The sequence below is a fragment of the Rosa rugosa genome, chromosome 7, assembly GCF_958449725.1.
Source record: "Rosa rugosa chromosome 7, drRosRugo1.1, whole genome shotgun sequence".
Classification (NCBI taxonomy): domain Eukaryota; kingdom Viridiplantae; phylum Streptophyta; class Magnoliopsida; order Rosales; family Rosaceae; genus Rosa; species Rosa rugosa.
This window is the reverse complement of record NC_084826.1, coordinates 30,473,194-30,495,300: the sequence shown is the minus strand read 5'-3', so window position 1 is coordinate 30,495,300 and position 22,107 is coordinate 30,473,194. Positions and strand designations below refer to the sequence as shown.

At 37.2% G+C, this 22,107-nt stretch overlaps 3 protein-coding genes across 5 annotated transcripts; all 3 read left to right on the top strand.

Annotated features, from left to right (window-relative positions):
• Window positions 1–820: 820 nt before the first annotated feature.
• Window positions 821–5,404, top strand: LOC133723366 (sucrose synthase 7-like). 3 transcript variants are annotated; one of them, XR_009852957.1, is made up of 16 exons: window positions 821–1,213; window positions 1,303–1,457; window positions 1,546–1,738; window positions 1,858–1,976; window positions 2,052–2,268; window positions 2,366–2,461; window positions 2,531–2,704; window positions 2,819–2,935; window positions 3,018–3,184; window positions 3,272–3,496; window positions 3,593–4,159; window positions 4,264–4,402; window positions 4,498–4,577; window positions 4,872–4,948; window positions 5,080–5,109; window positions 5,194–5,404. XR_009852957.1 is itself a non-coding variant. In XM_062150182.1 (15 exons), the coding sequence occupies exons 1-15, from the start codon at window positions 977–979 to the stop codon at window positions 5,207–5,209; spliced, it is 2,532 nt and encodes an 843-aa protein (XP_062006166.1). In that variant the 5' UTR covers window positions 822–976; the 3' UTR covers window positions 5,210–5,404. The 3 variants fall into 3 exon arrangements, 2 of the variants coding, with proteins under 2 accessions (XP_062006166.1, XP_062006167.1); XM_062150182.1 differs by lacking the exon at window positions 4,872–4,948 and having other exon boundaries at window positions 822–1,213; XM_062150183.1 differs by lacking the exon at window positions 4,872–4,948 and having other exon boundaries at window positions 822–1,213; window positions 5,080–5,116.
• Window positions 5,405–11,796: 6,392 nt separating this feature from the next.
• On the top strand, window positions 11,797–12,559 carry LOC133723159 (uncharacterized). The gene is made up of 2 exons (XM_062149982.1): window positions 11,797–12,432; window positions 12,512–12,559. The coding sequence occupies exons 1-2, from the start codon at window positions 11,797–11,799 to the stop codon at window positions 12,557–12,559; spliced, it is 684 nt and encodes a 227-aa protein (XP_062005966.1).
• Window positions 12,560–20,764: 8,205 nt separating this feature from the next.
• On the top strand, window positions 20,765–21,543 carry LOC133723158 (pectinesterase/pectinesterase inhibitor PPE8B-like). The gene is made up of 2 exons (XM_062149981.1): window positions 20,765–20,966; window positions 21,059–21,543. Exons 1-2 carry the CDS (start codon window positions 20,765–20,767, stop codon window positions 21,541–21,543), a joined length of 687 nt encoding a protein of 228 aa, XP_062005965.1.
• Window positions 21,544–22,107: the final 564 nt, after the last annotated feature.

The following is a 22,107-nucleotide window of genomic DNA, read 5'->3' as shown; positions in this document are numbered from 1 at the left end:
TGATGGCTGCTGCTCTTTTTCTTTCTTTCTTTCTTTTCTCTGGTAAAGCATATTCTATGAATAGTCTGGTTTCTCTTTAAAATCTAATGTTTTCGCCCCTACTTTCAGCCTCTATTTGGTTCTTATAAGCATTTCACCCTCACATAAACAAAATCATGAGTCCCGTCATTGAGTGACTGATCTTTTTTGTCACACCTTTAAGATGGGATCCTATTTTAGATACCTAGCTGATATGGTGACGATTTCACTAAAAAAGAAAAGAAGTTGGTGGAAAGAGATCACACACTAAGAATAAAGCCAACGTGGGGAATTGTTGGTTGTTTCATAAACTCAATCGAAAGATTCACTGTTACAAAAATTAGATCAGAAGAAGAAGAAGAAGAAAAATAAAAAAAAAACAGAAGAATCATCAACATCATCAGCTTCCGTGAAATTGCAATCTTTCTATATTCTTTGTGATGCCAACCAATGCAGTAAGAAAGAAACAAGGAAAGAATGATACCCGGTAGTTACGTGAGCTAGAGAGAAACCTGAGAGCTTCTTTTAAAGCCAGAATCTTGTCTCACAGATATTTTTTTTTTTTTTTTTGAAGGGGGGTAGAAGCCCCATCAGATGTTATTATTGATGGAATTACTATACCGCGGGTATAGATTCTTTTCTTTTTTGTTTTTCTCTTTGTATTGTATTTGCATCAATAATTCTTTCCCTTTTCTTCATCTCTGTTATTCTCTCTTTCTCACCTTGGTGAATCTAGCTTCTTTTCTTAGAAGTTTGGACCCCATTTCAGCTTCCGGAAAAGTTACATTTCTATATGAGCTTGACGAAACCAAAAGCAAAGCTTCAACGGTTAACAACTCAGCCAAGCTTCAACGGTTAACAACTCAGCCAAGTAGCCTATAAATGCATTACCATCTCCACCTGATCAGCAAACCCAAAACAAACTGCTTCATCTTCTAACAATTTGAAGCTCATCAAAATGGATTCTGCAACTGCAGCCATGAAGCGATCTGACTCCATAGCCGAAAGCATGCCCGACGCTCTGAGGCAGAGCCGGTACCATATGAAGAGGTGTTTTGCTAAGTTCATTGAAAAGGGAAAAAGGATAATGAAACTTCAGCATTTGATGAATGAAGTGGAGTTAGTCATAGATGACAAGGTTGAAATGAACCAAGTCTTGGCAGGAGTACTTGGCTATATATTGTGTTCAACTCAGGTGTTTTTCTTTTCTAGCTTTTTTTTATGTGAAATTATGAATTATAGGTTTGTTGACATTGTGATGATATGTTTTCCTAACGTCAACAGGAAGCTGTTGTTAGTCCCCCACATGTTCTCTTTTCAATAAGACCAAACCCTGGATATTGGGAATTTGTTAAAGTCAGCTCTGAGGATCTCTCAGTTGAGGCCATCACCGTGAGGGACTACTTGAAATGCAAAGAAACGCTTTATGATGAGAAATGGTACACATATATATCTAACTATTTTTTGCTACTCACTACATCTTGAAAATTATCTATCTATTTATTAGATAACACTCTCACTTTTCAGGGCCAATGATGAAAATGCTTTGGAGGTGGATTTTAGAGCAATTGACTTCTCTACTCCTCACTTAACTCTATCATCCTCGATTGGAAATGGACTTGACTATGTTTCCAAGTTCATGACTTCGATGCTAGCTGGGAGATTGGAGAATTCACAGCCCCTTGTGGACTACTTACTTTCACTGAATTATCAAGGAGAAGTATGGGACTGGCAGAAATACAGTTTTTGTCAAAGAGAGAATTTAATTCAAGATAAGAATATTAAAAAGTTTTATGCTAATAATGTCTCCAATGTATTTCTGTGATTTTGAATCAACAGCAACTTATGATCAATGACACCCTCAACACTGCTGCAAAGCTTCAGATGGCCATGATTGTGACAGAAGTTTACCTCTCGGCGCTTCCGAAGGACACTCCATTTCAAAATTTTGAAATTAGGTGACTGACTCTACTTATTTCTCTGTTTAGTTAGTCCTACAACTTGCTATATGAAACTAAAACTCTCATTTACAGGTTTAAGGAGTGGGGCTTTGAGAAGGGTTGGGGAGACACAGCAGAGAGATCCATGGAAACAATGAGAATACTATCAGAAGTACTACAAGCTCCAGATCCACTTAACATGGAGAGGTTTTTGAGCAGGCTTCCTACCATATTCAATGTTGTAATATTCTCTCCTCACGGCTATTTTGGCCAAGCTGATGTTCTTGGTTTGCCAGACACCGGTGGACAGGTCAAAATCGAAAAACTGTATCTGATAAGCTTAGACTCATTGCATCGACATTCATAATAGTATTCTGAAAGTTCAATTCTACAATCTAAAACTGCAGGTTGTTTATATTCTGGATCAAGTTAAAGCTCTGGAAGAAGAATTGCTCCTTAGAATTAAGCAACAAGGGCTTGCTGTGAAGCCTCAAATTTTTGTGGTGAGTTTCACCCCTCATGAAGGTGGTTCAGTTTATCGGGTATACTAACTAAATACTTGGCTTGAATAGGTAACAAGACTCATTCCTGAAGCAAGGGGAACTACGTGCAATCAGGAGTTGGAACCGATCAATGGCACCAAGTACTCAAACATTCTTAGGGTTCCATTTAGGACAGAAAAGGGGGTCCTTCGTCGTTGGGTTTCTCGTTTTGATATCTACCCCTATCTTGAGCTGTTTGTGCAGGCATGGTTCCCCTTCAATATTTCAACTCGTTCTTGTAGAGTGCTCACAAATTGATTTATTTTCCTGATGTGCTTTCAGTTTCAAATAATTATTCTATCTCTTTCAAATTACTAGGATGCTACAGCCAAAATCCTCGACCTCATGGACGGGAAGCCTGATCTTATTATTGGAAATTACACTGATGGGAATTTGGTGGCCTCTCTGATGGCTAACAAACTTGGAATAACTCAGGTCACTATTCATCAGCTTATAGATAAGATACCAAGTTTTCTCCACTTCACTTTTACTAATCAATATAATGCATTAAAACCAGGCAACAATTGCACATGCTTTGGAGAAGACAAAGTATGAAGACTCAGACATCAAGTGGAAGGAATTAGACCCTAAGTATCACTTCTCATGCCAATTTCTAGCAGACACAATTTCAATGAATGCATCAGATTTTGTCATTGCAAGCACATTCCAGGAAATTGCAGGAAGGTTAGCAACAGTAACTAATATATCATCATATAGGATTGACAACTGGATTAAATAGTGTATAATGTACTTGAACGTTGATGTATGCAGCAAAGACAGACCAGGACAATATGAAAGCCATACCGCATTTACTCTCCCAGGGCTTTGTAGAGTTGTTTCAGGCATCAACGTATTCGATCCCAAATTTAACATTGCCGCACCTGGGGCTGACCAGTCTGTCTATTTCCCTTACACTGAGAAACAAAAAAGAGTCTCATCATTTCATCCTGCCATTGAAGAACTACTGTATAGCAAGGAGGATAACAATGAACATATGTAAGTTTGCTAGTGTCCAGATAGTAAATAATTCTTCTGAACTAGTAATTATGTACTCGTACCATCTAAAATCAATCTGCACTGTTTCTGAAACAGGGGGTTCCTAGTAGACAGGAAGAAACCTATCATCTTCTCAATGGCAAGGCTCGACACTGTTAAGAACATTACTGGCTTAGTTGAATGGTATGGCAAAAACAAGAGGCTCAGAAATCTGGTTAACCTTGTAGTAGTTGGAGGCTTCTTTGACCCTTCAAAATCAAAAGATAGAGAGGAAATAGAAGAAATTAAAAAGATGCATTCACTGATAGAGAAGTACCAGCTCCGGGGTCAGATCAGATGGATAGCAGCACAGACTGATAGGAACCGCAATGGAGAACTCTACCGTTGTATTGCGGACACCAGGGGTGCTTTTGTTCAACCTGCTCTATATGAAGCTTTTGGTCTTACTGTCATTGAGGCAATGAACTGTGGTTTACCCACTTTTGCAACCAACCAAGGAGGACCAGCTGAAATCATTGTTGATGGGATCTCTGGTTTCCATATTGATCCCAACAATGGTGATGATGCAAGCAGCAAAATTGCCGATTTCTTTGAGAAATGCAAAACTGAGGCTACATACTGGGACAAGTATTCAAAAGCGGGTTTGCAACGCATTTATGAATGGTAAAATTTGTTTGGTTAAGTTCATTCCTATTGTCTATGAAATATCACGCAATACACTCCTTCTCCTAAGGAATTTAAATTTAGTAATGATCTGAATTTTGTAGCTACACTTGGAAGATATATGCAAACAAGGTGTTGAACATGGGCTGCACTTATACATTCTGGAGGCAGTTGAACAAAGAGCAGAAACAGGCAAAGCAAAGATACATCCAGATGTTCTTTAATCTCCAATATAGAAATTTGGTATGTCGTTGTTTATGCTTAACTGAATACAATCCCATATATATCTTTTTATTGTTTTCAAGATTTAGAGCATGCTTTTTTTGGAATTACTACAGGTGAAGAATGTGCCTATCCCAAGTGACGAGCCTGAAAAACCAGCACCAAAGCCAGTCACCAAATCACAGACGACTCTAAGGCATGTTATGCTAAAAGACATGTAGTGGAAGCTTTACAGACAGACATATATATCTATATATATATATATACACACATAAAAGTGTCATAAATATCATAATATCTGCAAAAATGAAAAAGATAATATATGCATGTCTTCTCTTTAGTTTTAATTTCCTCATTTCATAGTCAGTAGATTCTCTTTATGATAAGAAGCAGTACAAATAGTTAGCAATGTCAATGCTCGTTATTATTTATTTCTTCAGGAAGAGTTTCTAGAACAAAACCAAACTCAACATAATTTATTTGAATACAGAATTAATCGGTGAAATTTCATGGACAATGTATCAAATGCATATAACTGGCTGTGCATACAAATCATACCCTTACGAGGTGAAATCTTTTTTTTTTGGAAGCTTATTGAGAATTAAAGCTGTTATACAGGAACGTACGTATAACCATTTTGTATATGCTAATATAATCTCTACTGTCATTCAACCTAACAATACATAACTGATGTGCAGCACTAGACGCTCACAGTCCCGATTGCAAAGGTAAAGAGTAAGAACCCCACAATTACCTTGTTTGAATTTGTCCACTAACCTACATAAGAACTAACAAATTTACCATATTTTCAGGTTGTTTGGAGCCTGAATAAGGGGCAAACAAGGGAGCTTGGTTGAGATTGCAATTTGAGCCACCCAAATAGCATGCTATACATTTATAAAGAAGAATTACTGTTTGTAATCATTGATGATGATGTAATAAAGAACTTCCAAATTTACAACGAAGTTTGAGGTTTTCAACTCAATATATATCCAATTCTTATAGCAAACTTCTTGCCAGTGACTGATATTTACCCCATTATTTGATGAATCATATGCACTGTATTTCTGAGGTGAGGAAAGTCACTTTCAAATGAGCATATCACTGACACTAGTTAGCTTTAACAAAGAAAAAACCGATATTACTTGGTGATTGAACTTGATAAATTACCAATTCAATTATACTCGGCTTCATAAACTTGTACAGCTGTTTCTGTTTCTGATACCTAACAAATCCCTTAACGCTTCGCGGCTGGGTTCAGAACTGGACATCCAGCCGCACTTATAATCCTCTTTAGGAGGATGGCTCTAGGAAATCGCTAGGGAGCAAAAATCGTACACTCACTAGAAATCTATTATATCTAATTCAATCAGGTGGTTATAGAAAGCAATTTAAAATAAATTCACAAGAACACTCAAAAAGTATGTACATAACAAATTTTAGCTGGCTTGGTCAAGTGATTTACATCTACCTCAACCCCCTGGGGCTGGCTTTGCTAACACCACTAATGAAGCAAATAGTGGATCTAAGATTAACTGAAAACCTCATTATCCAGTCATTAGTTTTTACTACATGGATTCATTATTAACCATTTTCAACCACCAACCTCAGTAACAGGTACTAGTCAAACACTCAAGTGACTCAACTATGTTGCTTAAGTGTGTCCAAGTACACTAGTAAGGTTAGGGAATGTTTAAGACTAAGGGTTTAGGATTTAGGCTCTATGTCTATCTAAATTATAAGCCCTAGTTGAGATCATCAAAAACAATAAACATGAAAAAGAAGAGATAGAAGAACAAAAAGAAAAACAGAAGGGAAATGCTGGACAGCATGGAATTATTGGTTGGTGCTTGAAATGTTACCTTTATAATTTCAAGTGAATCAAAGTGCCTTGCATCTCAACTCCATCAATTACATCCTGTTGCATGAAGTCAATCGTGCAACAATTTGAGCAATAAGCTCCATTTTCGGTTGAATTTTTTGAGTTGCACAGGACAGGAAACAATGTCTTTTTGAGCAATAACCAATTTGGCACAGGACAGGACAGGACAGAAATTCCTGGTTGAACTTTTTGTCTTTGTCAAGAAAAAAAAAATAAAGAAAGTAGGATGGACTTAGACTTTGTGTAACACGCAGTGCAGTGTGAAATATCAGTTAACTAAAGCTCGATTGTAATTCGGCTAGCTTTCCAATTAGAATAGAGTGTGGTTTTGAGTAGTAATTCACATATTGTTAATTGCTCATTTTGTTTTCAGGAATTGTTGAAAGCTTTGATCGGTTTCATAGATGTTGCTGGCCTTTACTTTGCTTTGACCCAGTTGACCCATAGGAATATCTCTCAAAATCATAAATTTCAAGCGGTGGGACTTGGTGAGTAGTAAACTTAATAAAACTTATGAAGAGGGGAAACCATTAGTTGCTTCACTGTCTGTGATGTAGGACGAGAATGGACCCGACTCAATCAGAAAACCATAAAAGTAAACAAGCGGCATATAATCAAGAAAAGTGATTGGAAAATAGGTAACTCACGTGTAAAGAGGTTATTAGCAGCTGGAATATTCAAGAAAAATTGGTTTTGGACTTTTCGGGTTTCTCGTGCGAAAAGTCAGGTTTTGATTTTGAATCAGATTTGACTAACTTTTGGCCAGAATGTCCGTTTGAGACGCATGATACCTTTCCAGAATGGGAACGACGAGATCTTCAAGACTCACTTTAGTGAGCCCTAACGGATTTAGGTCAAAATATGTCGTTTTAATTATCCGATTCGGGATTTAATATTTTAGGCTAGTTTTGCATTCTTTTTCTTTCAGGTTTTCTAGTTTGTTTTGTTTTTACCCATGGGCTTTAGGGTTCAATGTTAGTCGCCCTAGGGTTTTATTTCTCTTATTTAAGCAGCCGTATGTGGCTGCAGAACGCATCTTTCATCTTTTATCAATAAAATAGAGATTTTCTCTTTTATCTCTGGTGGACTCCAGAATTCTTTGTTAGGTTTATTGCTGGTAAACCTAGGTTATCAATCCGATCATTCCGACTGCGTCAGTCTGGAATAATAATGTTGATTTTGTAGTTTGTATTGATGGTATCTGCTTACTATTGGCAGGGTGGGCTTTTGCTGATTCGGTTCTCCATGGATTGGCACCTTTGTGGGTGGGTGCCAGAGGACTAGAATTTACCTGTGATTACATTCTGCAAGGCCTTGAGTGAAGAAAATAAATGGTTTATCCACCGCTCTATCCTTTTGTTTATCATTTGTACAACTTTAATTTGTTTATCCAGCAAATTGTTTACTTGATTTCCATGGTAGTTCCAATCCAAGTATTGTGTTGTGAGGACATAATACATTTGATTACATTGTATTACCAAACAATCGAGGTAAAGTAACTTTCATGTCCAAATTGATCATTCTGCAAACATAAAGCACAAGCCAGTTTTGAGTTACCAAACACTTTGTCACTGCTTTTGCCATTGACAGCACTTATAAAAAGCCAGTTTTGGCTACTTTGCTTTTCAGCTACTTATTCACAGAAATAAGCAGAAGCCAGTTTTTCTTAAAAGTATAGCCATACCAAACACAGGTCGGGAGAGGGAAAAAAAAAGAGCTTTTTGATTTTTTTCGCTAAGTATATGGGAAAACACGGGTCTAGGTCACCATGAGGAAGGATAAGTATGTTCGTTTTTATTTGATAGTTTCTATATCGGAATACCACGATAAGAACATAATTTTTAAAGCTGTGGTGGAATTAAACCTTCTAGACCATAAACACGCATTAAGAAAAATTCACTAAATCAACATACTATTATTCATGGAATGTTTCTCCAATTTTCAAGGCAACTCTTTGGTGGTGAAACTTAACTTTTAAACGAAAATGCTGATCATTGTTAAAAAAAAAAAAAAAAAAAAAAAAAATCTGATCGAACTCTGTCAAACTTCATATGACGACTTTTTTCAAGGTGTGTAGTTCAATCCCTTCCCTCCTATGTATCAGTTTATCGGCCTCGTCCTTTGTGTTCATATTTATTCTTCTCTCTTCTTTTCCTCTTGTTCAAAAACTACAATTAATTTCATGGCTCACACATAGCATGCCTTGTTGCCTACACCCTGGAATCCTGGATGTTATTAGCTTCCGCGCAAATCAGCTTATAGTAATATGGCTGGCACATCAACAACTGAGAATTGGAAAGTATAGCACAATTTCTCTCAAGTCTCAACAGAGCTACACTAAGTTCCGCTTTCTATTTGGAAAAAAAAAAAAAAAAAATTTCTGAGAAGACCTAAGACTTGGAACCTACTATAGCATGCATTTGAATGAATCAATAAAAATCCAAAAGACTAAAGACACATACTTCTAAAAGAACAAAGAAAACATACCCGGAAACCCAATGTCACGGAAGCTCTTGGACTTCCATGAGTTCCATCTTCCCCAGCTGGCTTGAATTTAACATCTCATCTGAATATATGAATATATATATCCCTTCTGCTAAAGGATCCCTCCTTTTTTTTTTTTTTGCTATTTTAAGAGTCTAATAAGAGATCTCTTGTCGGACCCACTTTTCGACCGTATTTCGTCATCTCGATCATTCAATTTTTAGGCCCTAATGTATAAATCACTTATGCAAATTTTGGTACTCTAGATTTTTCTATTTTTTATGAGAATTGAATTATTGTGTGTTTTTTTTTAAAGAGAATATTGGTGTCAGTCCATTAATGAATGTAGATAACATTACAAACAACAGATCACCCAAGAATTGTGCTTTGACAAGATTGAGCTATCCTCAGAGAGCCCTAGGGCTGAACCTGAATTGGAGCCGTAAAATTAGGGCTACCTAACAGGCAACATTATCTTAAAGTAAATAAGACCAGAGGTGACCAGTAACCTGACACTATTAGGCAAAACTTCGAAACAGCTCAAGAACTAACCCTAAATTATTTAGGTGCTAGAATAAAATACCCTAACAAGATTGGGCATGGGCCCAAAACAAATCAAGCTCGACCCCAAGCCAGCCCAGCTAAATGGAAGCCTAAGCTGAGACCCAACACTCCCCCTTCGACCACGACCCAAGCCAAGATCCGTCAAACGTCAACTGTCACTTACCACATCAACCTGTACCTCCTGGATGCTTGCCACCACTGCACACCGTGCCCGATCCTGACCACCGCTGCACACAAAGTGCAGTCGCCTTCCGCCATCCCGCCGAAACAAAACCAGTGCAAAGCAACCTTAGCCAAACCTGGAAAATCCCCCTCATCCACCACACAAAACCCATCGTGCACAACCTCACATGTGTCGCCATCTCACGAGCCTCATCCTACAAACCCGATATGCACCAGATCGAAAGCGATCCAGCGGACAAGTCAAGGCACTAAAGTGCTTATTCTCCCCCAATACCCAGCTCCCACTCTGGTAGGGATAGTAGATTAGCGTTGAGTCAAAGAAGACTCGTCCGACTATGACATCCTAAAGACGCGCAGTCGGACGGAGCAGAAAAAAATGGCGGCGGCTGCTCCTCGAGAGAGAAAACGAGAGACCAGCCCTAAAAAAAAAGTCCTTACTTGATTTCATTTCATGAATTGAAGTATTTTGTTGGGAATATCTATGGTGAACAAAATGGTGGCTGCTGTTCCTAAAAAAAAGTCCTCACTTGATTTCATTTCGTGAATTGAAATATTATGTTGAGAATGTGTATGGTGAACAAAGACTAAGACTTTGTCCCATATATTTTTATGTTTAAGTTAGCAATGAAATTAACGTTTATCAAAAAAAAAAAAAAAAAAAAAAAAGAAGAAGAAGAAGAAGCTAGTGAAACATTTATGTTTATTTTTGTTAAGCTTATAAGCTTCTTCGACAACTTCTCTTTAAGATAACTGAAAGCTGCAGATTTACTACGTCCCATATGCGTAGGTAACCCCAAATACCTATCATGCTTGTCCACAAGCTGCACCCCCAAAATCTGGGCTAATGCCAACTGTCTGTCACTCTAGCAACATTGCAGAACTTGGTCCAAGCACTCTTCGTTTCATCTCTCTATGTATAAAGGATATTATGCACCTGTTGGCATTCCTCCTCATCCGCGGTACCAAACAAAAAGTTGTCATTAGCGAATAACAGATGATGTAACACCAGAGCGTCTGGAGTAAGCTTCATACCTTTCACCCACCTCTGTTGCACAAAATGCTTTATCAGAGAAGATAAATTAACCTTCCGCACAAAGTATGAACAAATACAGTGACAATGGATCACCCTGCCGGACGTCTCTAGTCAGCTTCACATAACCACATACCTCCCCATTCACCAAAAAAGAGTAACTGACAGTAGACACGCTGGTCATGACTAACTCAACCCAATCTCTCGCAAATCCTAATTTCAATAGGATGCTGAAAGCTTATAGAAGGATACGTTTATGCATCGCAAATCCTAATTTCAATGTTATGCTAGCAACATTGCAGAACTTGGTCCAAGCACTCTTGTCATCAAGACATTGAAACCTGAGCATAAGTGTGCTCATCTTATAGAGAGTCATCATCTAACATACCACAGAATAGCCAAGGAAGTACATGAAGACTTGTTGGTGGATGAGGAGTGGTCCAGGAAAGGGATGCATAACCATATCCAAAAGAAATTCAATCTTGATGTAAGCATGCAAAAATTGCAAGAGGGAGAGCAAAGGCCAAAAGGATGAATGATGGGCAGTACATACAGCAGTACAATATGTTGGCAAGTTACAAGAAGGAGTTGCTGAGGAGTAACCCAAGGTCTACAGTCGAGATCATGACAAAGATGGTAGGTGAAGTGAGGAGGTTTCATAGGCTCTATATCTGCCTGGCAGCTTGCAAGAAGGGGTGGATTGAGGGTTGTAGACCTTTGATTGGATTAGATGGCTACCATATTAAAGGTCAGCACCGTGGTCAACTACTTAGTGTTGTTGGTGTTGATGGGAACAATGGTATGTTCCCTATTGTATGGACAATTAATGAAGTTGAAAACAGAGACACTTGGAGATGGTTTTTGGAGTACTTAGCTTGGGATCTGAAGATGGAAAGGCCTTCATCTTACACATTTATCACAGACAAGCAAAAAGGTTTAGGGATGGCCATTGCTGAATTATTTTCTGGGGCAGAAGATAGACACTATGTCAAGCACCTATACAACAACTTTAAGGCTAAGCATCTGAGTGAAGGGCTGAAGCAACTAGTGTGGGATGCAGCTAGATCAAGCACCAGGGTTTGGTTCAACAAACACATGAATGAGATGAAGGGATTGGATGATGGGGCATGAACTTGGTTTCAGGACAAGTCTCCAGAATAATGGAGTAGGGCTTATTTCAGGGATACATCAAGGTGTGACCTTTTGTTGAACAATCTTTGTGAGTCATTCAATGCAGCAATCCTGCCAGCTAGGAACAAGCCTATTATAACAATGTTGGAGAAGATAAGGATGGATATAATGGTAAGGATGGCAAACAGGAAAGTGGCAGCTCAAAGATGGAGTGACATGGTTGGTCTAAGGATTAGGAAGATATTAGAGAAGGTGGCAGAAATGACCAGCTGTTATAGAGCTTATCACTCTAGTGAATTTGAGTTCCAAATAATTGGAGGGGGAGATAATGGCAGCAAGCATGTAGTGGACCTAAGGCTTCACATTTGCACATTTAAGAGGTGGCAGCTTAGTGGAATACCTTGCGTCCATGCCATTTGTGCCATCAGAAGCAAAAAGGCAGAGCCTGCTGTTTTTTGTGATGATTACTTGATGCCAAGTACTTATATGGAATCCTATAATCCCATTATTCATCCTATTGCTGGTGAGGATGATTGGGACCAAGTGGACTACCCTATAGCACCTCCCCCATATAAGAAGCAAGCAGCTGGCAGACCAAAAATGAAGAGAATCAAGGAGTCGGATGAGAAGAAGCAGCCTGTACCTGCCCCAATTGATAAATCAAAGATGCCAAGAACATACACCAAGATGACATGCCAAGTCTGCTTCAAAAAAGGCCATAACATGTTGAGTTGCACAATCACAAAGGCCAAAAAAGTAGCAGCTGCACAACAAGGAGTAAGTCACTACAGTACTTGGTTTGTTTTTGGTCTTAAGTGTTTCAAAAAGTTAACATTAACTTATTTTTTCATTTCAGGGGGAAGGGAGTTCCAATGCACCCCAGCAAACTAAGAAGCATAGTTAGTAAAAAACGTGACATGTATAGTATGCGAAAAATACGTACGTGTATTATTCGGACATTTTATCAAATAGTTTGTTGAAAAATTCGGCAAAATATTTTTAATTAATTAAATAATTAAAAATTTTAATTAAAAATATTAATTTATATTCATTTTTGTTCAATAATATGTGTAAAATACGAAGAAAAAAAATGTAAAAATCGTGTATAGTACGTGTATAATACTTTTTGCATCAAAAGTACGGGAAATTTAACGAGTCCCTTTCAAAAATACGAAGTACTGAAGTATTTTTGAAAAAAACGTAAGTACGTGTTTTATTCGCGTATAATACGAAAAATTACTAACTAGGTTGATACGTTTGAAAGTCCAGGTATCATTTTGATAGTCTTCAGAGTCTCCAGACACTGTCTATGCATTTTTCCCTATCATATATCTACCTGCCAAAACTTTAAAACTCAGCTTGAGCTACCCCTAACCAAATAGTACAAAATAAATTCATTGCAACTCAGTTCAGATATCCTAATCAAAGGGTACACAACAAGCACAGCTAGGATTCTAATGAATTTTATAGCGTTGGGAACTTGGAATGTATCTTTCTTGCTGCAGGAAAATTTTTGCTTCAGTTAATCCCAAGAGCCCCGTTTGAATTTAAATTCGATAATAAGGAAACAAATACAATGAATGCTTGGGCAGTATTTGGCTATTTGCTAGTAAAAAGTAGTATTCAAAAATTAATTACCAGTTTAAGAAAGAGAAAGTAAATGACATAGTCCCACATATCCACCTAGTCTAATATGCTACTCTCTTGTCACCCGCCTTCAACCAAATCAAATTCATTAGGGTGATTCTAGTTGGACTTCCAAATTTGATATTTGGACCTCCATCTTTTTTCAATTGTTAATAAACTTTGCTAGCTCAGATGAAAAGACAAATAAGGACAAAGAGTTTTGAAAAAAAAAAAAAAAAAACTCTTTTTACCTTCACGATAAATCGTAGCCAATTTTTCTTTATACTTTCATAGCATTTTCTCCCTTCAATCTCTCATGTTTGGATGCGGAATGATACTTTCATAGAAATTTCAATTTAATATCGTTTCTAAACCCGTAGACCTAATTACGTACATATATATTCAAAGTGAAAGAAAAAGCTATTATTTATGCCTGGGCAGAAGGGATTCCAGGTATATAAACCTGCACAATCGATCTGTGGGAGTGTGAAAGAAAAAGTTTATATATGGCGTGCATGTGCAGCAAATTGAGAGAAGAGATCATCGAGGTTAGATTTTCCGTTTGCACCCCTATTTGAAGACACTAATCCTTGTCTTCCAGGTCCTTTCCTTCCCTTCCCTTCCCTTCCCTCCCTATCATAATTCAAGTTAACTATATAATTTCATTCTTTTTCTACCCAGCTTTCTAAGCTTTTAAATTCCAATTAATGGCCAGGAAAGATTGGAACAAAATATAAGGGCGTACTACTCTAATATACAAGCCTTTCGTATCTTGTGGAAACGGGACTCTCAAATCTTTCACTTTCATCTTCATCCGACTAGGACTACCTTCCGGCTCCATAAACGTTCTGGACTATTTCTCCATGGCGACGATGAATAGTTACTCCAAACAAGACTGTTGAATTGATGGAGATTAAAAAAAAAACAACAACAACAAATTGTTGAATATACATATATAATTATTCAAGGGTGTTTAGGTAAAATTAAAGAGGTGTACTTAGCATTTTAAGTATTCAAAAAAGTGTATTGGAGGTTCAATAAGTAAGAGAGGTCCAAATATCAAATTTGGAGGTCCAACTAGAACCACCCAATTCATTATAGTAATATAAAAAAAAAAAATCAAACTCATTATAGTAGCAGGCTGATGCATATTTCCAGCTGACCTCCATTAAAACATTATTAGTTAATGTTACTGTTGAATACTTGGCATCCCTTTGTCCAAAAAAAAAGAAGAGAAAGAATACTTGGCATCCCAGTTCACTTAAAATAGAATTGGATCTCTAGTCGGGCACTCTCACACCCTCATACAAAGCCTTATCTTCACAAATTCTATTTTCAAGTTTGATAATTGACATGAATATGAATACAAGAAAATCTTTGTTATATGTTTATTCTTCTCGTTTGTGGATGTTTTTGAAGTATTAAATACCATTTAATATATTACTAGTAATGTGTTTTCGTGTGTGTGTGTGTGTGTATATTGTTGAAATTGCAAATCAAATCAATGATGCAACTGTTGGATTGAAGGCCATCTAGATGACAATCACGTTTTTCTCCTTTGATCCTCTTTAAAATGTGAAAAAAAGAAAAAGAAAAGAAAAAGGCTATACATATAGCTAAACAATTTAGTTTGAATAAGTTTCATTACATATTTATTGTTTTCTCATTTACATGGTGTAGTACTGCAGTAAGTCAAGTTGTACCATAGACAATGCATTCAATGCTTTGTCTACTATGTTTTGTAAGAATCCCTATATAAGGGATGAGCTAGTATGTGTTGTAATCATCCCAATTAACTCATTGAAGAGTTCATCAATAAGATAGCAGTAGCTAGTCTTCCATTTCCTCTCTTCATTTGCTTTGTTGTTCTTGCTTCTTTTCTTTAAGTGTGAGTGAGAGTGTGGTGTGATTTGTTTGTAAACCTGTCACCCATTGTAGTTGGTGTTAGCTTGAAAGCTTCAATACCAACACACACACCAGAGTACTAAAACTCAAAACCAAGCAGCTAGCTCTGTTTGTGAATCTCTTACTCCAAAAATGAGGACACTGACCATTTTCTCTCTCTTTCTCTTCCTCACTTTTGCTACTTCAATATCTGATGCTACTACTTCAATTCCCTCATCAACATTTCGATTAATGGAGCCTAGTCAATATTTCGTAAGTGTTTGAAATTTTTTTGTTCCTTCATTAGATTTCTCATTTGTTCTTAACCTTTTCTTCTTTATATCTGATCTTATATATAAATATTGTTGTTGTTGTTGTTGTTGTTGTTGTTGTTGTTGCATAAACAAATAAAGAATTAATATAAGTATAAAATATTATTTACAAAAATAAAACAAAGAATGAAGATATATACAAGTAAACACAAATAAGGGGGTTTTAGGATTTTGTAATTAAAAATTAAAAATTAAAAGAAAATTAAAAATGTAAAATATATATACAACGGGTGGAACGCAAGGAACAAAGATCAAAACCACATCCATATGAATGAAATCCAATCACAAATCCTATAGTTGATATTTTTATGTCATGAGAAAGAAGTTGACCATGTGAAACGTTAGTAAGCAAACGATTTCCCATTTTTTACTTTCCTTAAATAATTAATCTAAATGAAAGCACATAAATTAATCCTATTGAACATACAATCATAGTCTAGAAAGCTAGCTACTCAAGAACACATTCAATGCATGAAGAACAAAGAAATGATGTCAACCAAAGTGCACAACCTAGTATGAAAAAGTTCATCTATTTGCAATCCTCCTTAATTGATTTCGACTTTTGTACTACTTATGATTTAGGTTCACAAAACTATTAGGTGAATTGTTTACCTAAATCGAGAGCCAATTACATGCATATATCCTAAGTTGGCCACCAAAGAACACAAACATGCAAAAGTTTTCTGTAATCCAAAATCAATCAAGCAATCTCACATAAGCAACATAGAAATCAACATATAGAAATCACAATTTTATTTCAAAACATATAAATGAGCTTTATACTTTGCCCTTAACGTCATGTTAACTAGAGTTCATAACTCTACGAGTCAAACAAAGGAAAACAAAAGAAAGTATGAAATACACCGTGAAAGATGAATGACAAAGCCTTGAGACGAAGAACTTGAAGATCCTTGAAAGCAAGCAATCTTCTAAGGACGACACAACGGTGGATGGTGGCTAGGATCTTGATGTATTGCATGACTTCTTCTCCTCCTTGGTTGAGACGCAGAGCTTCTGAAGACTAGAGAATGGAGAGAATTTTTGGTGTTTAGAATTATAGGAGAAGTGGTGTGTTAAACTGTGATGCCCCGGAAATTCGTATTTACTTTCCGAGGATTTTCCAGAATTTAGATTGTGGGTATTGGACGATTTCGTGGCTCGTGGATGGAGCGGAAGTGTTCCGGATGAATTTTTATTCGAAAAGTATGACTTTAGGGGGGTTGCTAAGGTTGACTTTTGATACGTTGAGATTCTTCGAAAACTTCCTTCACGAAAGTTGTAGAGCACGTCGATACGAGTTCGTGGACATGCGGAACGCAAGAATCGGAGTTTGTATGAAGAAGTTATGGGCTTCGGAAAAACTTTCCATTTTTGTATAAAAGGACGAATTTTTTGGAAAATTGCAGAAAATCCCAGATTTCCCAAAATGGAAACCCGAGCTTTCCTCTTCTCCCCCGAGCCCGGTTTCTCCTCTCCACTTCGCCGGCTTCGTTCTCCCTCCTCCGGCCACCATAGGATGCGATTCAAAGTGGGTTCTCTTAACCTCAATCCCCTCTTGAGGTCTGTGGAAGAATTGGAGCATGAAACGAGCTGTGGAGGGCGGTGCAAGGCCGAGAAGTTTGGCGGCGGAGCTGCGTCGGACCCAGGTGTGAACTTCCGATTCCGGCCACCTTTGCCGATGATTCTTGAGGGCTTTTGAAGCCCATAGGACGTTGATGCTTCTCCCAAAGCGACTTGGGACGATTTCACTTGTGGAGGACGAATCGAAGCTTTGAAATTCTAGGGTTTCAATCGGTCTGGCTTGTTCTAAGGTAAAATTCGATCGATTGGTTTATAATTGGACTTTGTTGTAGTTATGAAAGTTGAAATTGGGGTTGAGATGAAGAACTTTGGTGTTGGAAGTTTTGTCAAATTCCGAGTTTGGTTTGGCGGCGGTGCCGCCACTGTGGTGGTGTTTTCCGGCGGTTTCCGGCCACCTCAGGGATAGTTTATGTTTCTGAGTTCGATCTACTCGTCGATACGAGCATTTCGATATATTGTTTGTAATTTTTGGAGATCGTATGAGCATGTTGTGATTTTTACGGTTTCGGACCGTTCGATGTTTCGATCCGTGAGGATTCGAGCTTCCGATCGACTTGTGGTTTTGGCATATCGATCGTAGAAGTATTTCGGAGACATTGGGTGGTCTCGGATGTGGTTTCACCTCGATTGGCGTCACTTTGGAGATTTTAGTTCAAAACAGGGGTTTCGGACTTAAATCGTTTGTGGATTGTTGCTAAGTTGAAACCGTATGTGATTAGGTGCTTGACGAGGTATCCTTGGACGGTTGTTTTGTGGTGTGGCTGCCTTGTTCAGTATTGAAGACGCAGCGGGAGTTTCGAGGTGAGTAATCTCACAAGTTTCATTATGAACGGAATTACCATTATTGTTTTGGCGTTAATTATTTAACTGCAAACTATAGTTGGTATTAGTAGGCATTCTTGAGCGAATGACTACGTATATATATATTTACGTGAAATATATATATTCTTGTGGATGATGTGTGATGAATAATATGCATGATGGTGTTCATATTATTGTTGAATGCGACTTTTCATTGAAACAATATTGTAGAAAAAGATGTTTTATATTGTTTGAAAAGTATTGAACTTGATGTTACATTTTTGAGTCAAACGTGACTCATTTTAAATGTATTGGTCCTTGTAGCAAGGGTCACAGATAGTGAGTAGGGATGGGGAAAGCCGAACTAGATGGTCGTAACGTTTTTAGGTCAGGTGTGACTTACTTAACGTTGACTTGAGACCAGATGGGGTCTGAAAAGCATGGGTCGCAGATGGTGACCAACAGTTGGTTCTAAGACCAGACGGGGTATGAAAACCAAGAGTCACCGACGGTGATAGGTTGCAGATGGTGACCAATGATTTATCTGTGTTATGAGCCTAGTTACCATATTGTCTTGGAGTTATGAGATTAACTGTGACTATAGATGGTATTAGTGGCATTTCTGAGTGAATGATTATGTGTGTACATATATATATTATGGGATATATATATATATATATATATATATATATATATATATATATATATATATATATATATATATATATATATGTCTTCATGTATTGGTGGCATTTCTGAGTGAATGATTATGTGTACATATATATATTATGGGATATACATACATACATACATACATACATACATACATACATATGTATTCATGTATTAGTGGCTTCGTGGTGAATCTGTGTTGATGTGTTGTGTGTCTAGCTTGGACTGAATTGTTGCTGGTATATCATGGGGGGTAGCGGGGAGCTATCTGATGCTCATGAGTACGTGTTTTTAAAAGAGAGTTTCGGGGATTCTTTCTTTTAAATGTCCTGGGAGGACTTGTGAATCATATGCTATTGTTAGGTTAACGATAGGTATGATTGATGTGCTTATGTGTTTTATCCAGGTTGGATCGATTAATCATATTTGAATTGTTAGGTTAACGATTTATATGATTTTGTCACGGTGTGACTTTTGTGATTTCCTTGTTGGAAAAGAGTATTGTTTTGGGAAGCATGGTATGTTTTCCTTATTCTCGAGTCGAAAGGTTTCCTCGTGTTTGGCGTGAGTTGTGCGGGCTTTTATCCCGTGATTTGGTGTGAGCTGTTTTGAGTTACTCATACGGGCTTGCAAAAGCTTACCGGGTTGTGTGACAACCCGGTGCACTATTCAAACGGTGTAGGGGTTAACCTTGCAGGTTAGGGAAATCGTGGCTGAAGCTGAGGTATCTTGTTGGCAGCAGAACTGGTAGAAAGCAAATTTGATTGGCTTTGCCATTGTTATGACTTCCGCTTTGTAGTAAACTCTGAGGAGCTTTTATGTTTTATCTTGTTGTTGACAATTTAATTCGTAAGCTTATGTAATATATGACTCTGTGGGCGGGTCAATATTGACATAGTGGGTTCAGGGCATCATTATGTATATTGTATAAAGGGAAAAAGTTTTCCAGGTTTTTGGTATTGATGGCTGAACGTTCACGTATGTATAATTATGGGGTTATATATCGATTTTTAATTGTGTTAAAAATCAGGGGCGTGACAGAAACGTCCCAATGATGCTCTTATTTATAGGAGGATGGCAACTTGGTCTCTATGCCTTCAAAATTCTTCTTTTTATTTTCTAGGATTTATCTGATTAATCCACACAGCAGTAGCCAATCAGATAATTTCACATCATCATTTCCGTGTCATCCAACCAATAAGAAGCCTTCAAATTAGCACCTTGATTCTAGGGAGATTATCTTTGCATTAATTACATGATTATTTTCTGATTTATCTCCTTAATTTCGGCCAAGGATGGAGTGTGGAGTTCAAGGAATGTATCTGGACCTGTTTTCAACCTTTTTGCTAGCTTGTTGTAATCCCTTGAATTTCTCCAGGATAAGTTCAAAACGTCACCTTCTTGAATATTCTTTTATTTTCACGACAAATCATGAATTTATCCCCCAAAAATACTCATTTTCACGTCCCAAAAGGCCTAGAATGATTAGGTTACTTCAATTGCAGAAAATCCCAAAATATTCTAGAAGAATCTTGAGCTTTCTTGAGTAATCTTGAAGCCACATGGTCTCCTAATGCTCTCAGGCTTCCTAGCCTCATCAGGACTCCTAGTCAAACAAGGACTCTTCATATGAAATGTTCTTAAACCTTCCAGAATCTTCTTTTGCTTTCCTAGTTCAACTGGGACTCTTTGTGTCTTGCTTTTGTCATCTTCAATGTCTCACATCCTTCTCATGTGTCTTTAAGCTCATTTCATTGTCATTTTCTTTGATGTACCTAGAAAATAGAAACTTAATTAAAAATGATTAAGTAAAGGAAATAACTAAGCAAAATATGAGGAGTTAACTATTAAAACGTCGCATAAAAATGCTCCTATCAAATTAAGCCAAGCTAAATTTGTTACATCTAATTTGGAACTTCGCCAAATTTGAAATCCTTCTCCCATTTGCTTTTCTACTTACAAGTTCTAGTTAAATTCTTATCCTCTTAGAAGTTCTTTTGATAAAGGAATGGAGGTTGAAAATAAACAAGTTATTGAGCAAATTGCACATATTTGGGTAAAAAGCGTAAATAGTGAAGCAAGCTCTTTCTAATTTAGAATTTTGTCCTATATATATATATATATTATTTAGAGAAAATAGGATGAAATAACATTTATATACTTTCCCGTAAAAGGTTGTTGCGCAAGATGGGTCGGGAGAATTCACTACGATTATGGATGCCATCAACGCTGCCCCAGATTATAGCCCCACTCGCTCCACGATCAAGATCAAAACTGGAGTATATGACGAGATACTGAGTATCGGCAAAGAAAAGTGGAATCTCACTTTTCTCGGTGAAGGAGTCAACAAAACCATAATCACCGGCAACCGAAGTAATATTGGAGAATTTCGCACATCCGAAAGTGCAACACTAGGTAACTACATGTATACCCTTATTTGACTTCCTTTACAACTCTAATATTTAGGTGATTTAGGAAACTAACTTTATTTTTTGTTTGTTTAAAAGCAATTGAAGGGGACAGATTCTTGGTGCAAGACATCACATTCCAAAATACCGCTGGGCCAGAAGTAAGGCAAGCTGTGGCAGTCCGAAGCAGTTCCGACTACTCTGTATTGTACAGATGTAGAATCATAGGGTTCCAAGACACTCTTTATACACAACTCGGTATTCAGTTCTTCAGAGATTGCAAAATCTATGGTATAGTAGATTTTATTTTTGGTCATGCTAAAGTAGTTCTACAGAATTGTTATATATTTGGTAGACAACCACAAGAAGGTCAGCCCATCACAATAACTGCACAAAACCGAGACCCAATAAACATTAGTGCCATAGTTATTGACAACTGCATTATTACTGCAAGCACAGAACTTCGTAACTCAAAGTTCCCAGTAAAAGTGTATCTAGGAAGACCATGGTCAAATTATTCTAGTATAGTCGTTATGCAGAGTTTTCTAGATACTTTCATAGACCCAAAAGGTTGGTTGGATTAGGAAAACAGATCATCACTAGACACGATTCGTTATAGTGAGTACGCCAACCGAGTCCCTGGTGCAAACATAGGTGGAAGAATAAATTGGAAAGGGTTGAGGTTCTAAATAGCTCTACCCAAGCGGCTCAGTTTACAATGCGACAATTTATAGATGGTGATCATGGATCCCTTCTACCGGAATTCCTTATGATCTAGATTTGACTAGCAAAGGAGTCCACGTGATTCCGCGAGATTTGTTGTTGTTAGCAATTTTTCATGTAATGTTTTTATCAAAAATGTAATAGATTATGGTACATAAATTTGGGAAAATACTATTTAGAGAGTTTCTATTGGGACCTCCAAATCTGCTCACTTGACCTCACTCTATTATGAATTATTAAATGACATATATAACCTACTATAAAATGACTATTAAGGACAATATATAATTTTACCAAAAAAATATTATATTTATTTTATGTAGACTTTCCAATTCAATAATATTAGATTGTATTCCTTATTATTTTTCTTATCTATTTTCATTTTCCAATTTCACTACATACTCATTAAAGTATTCATATATATT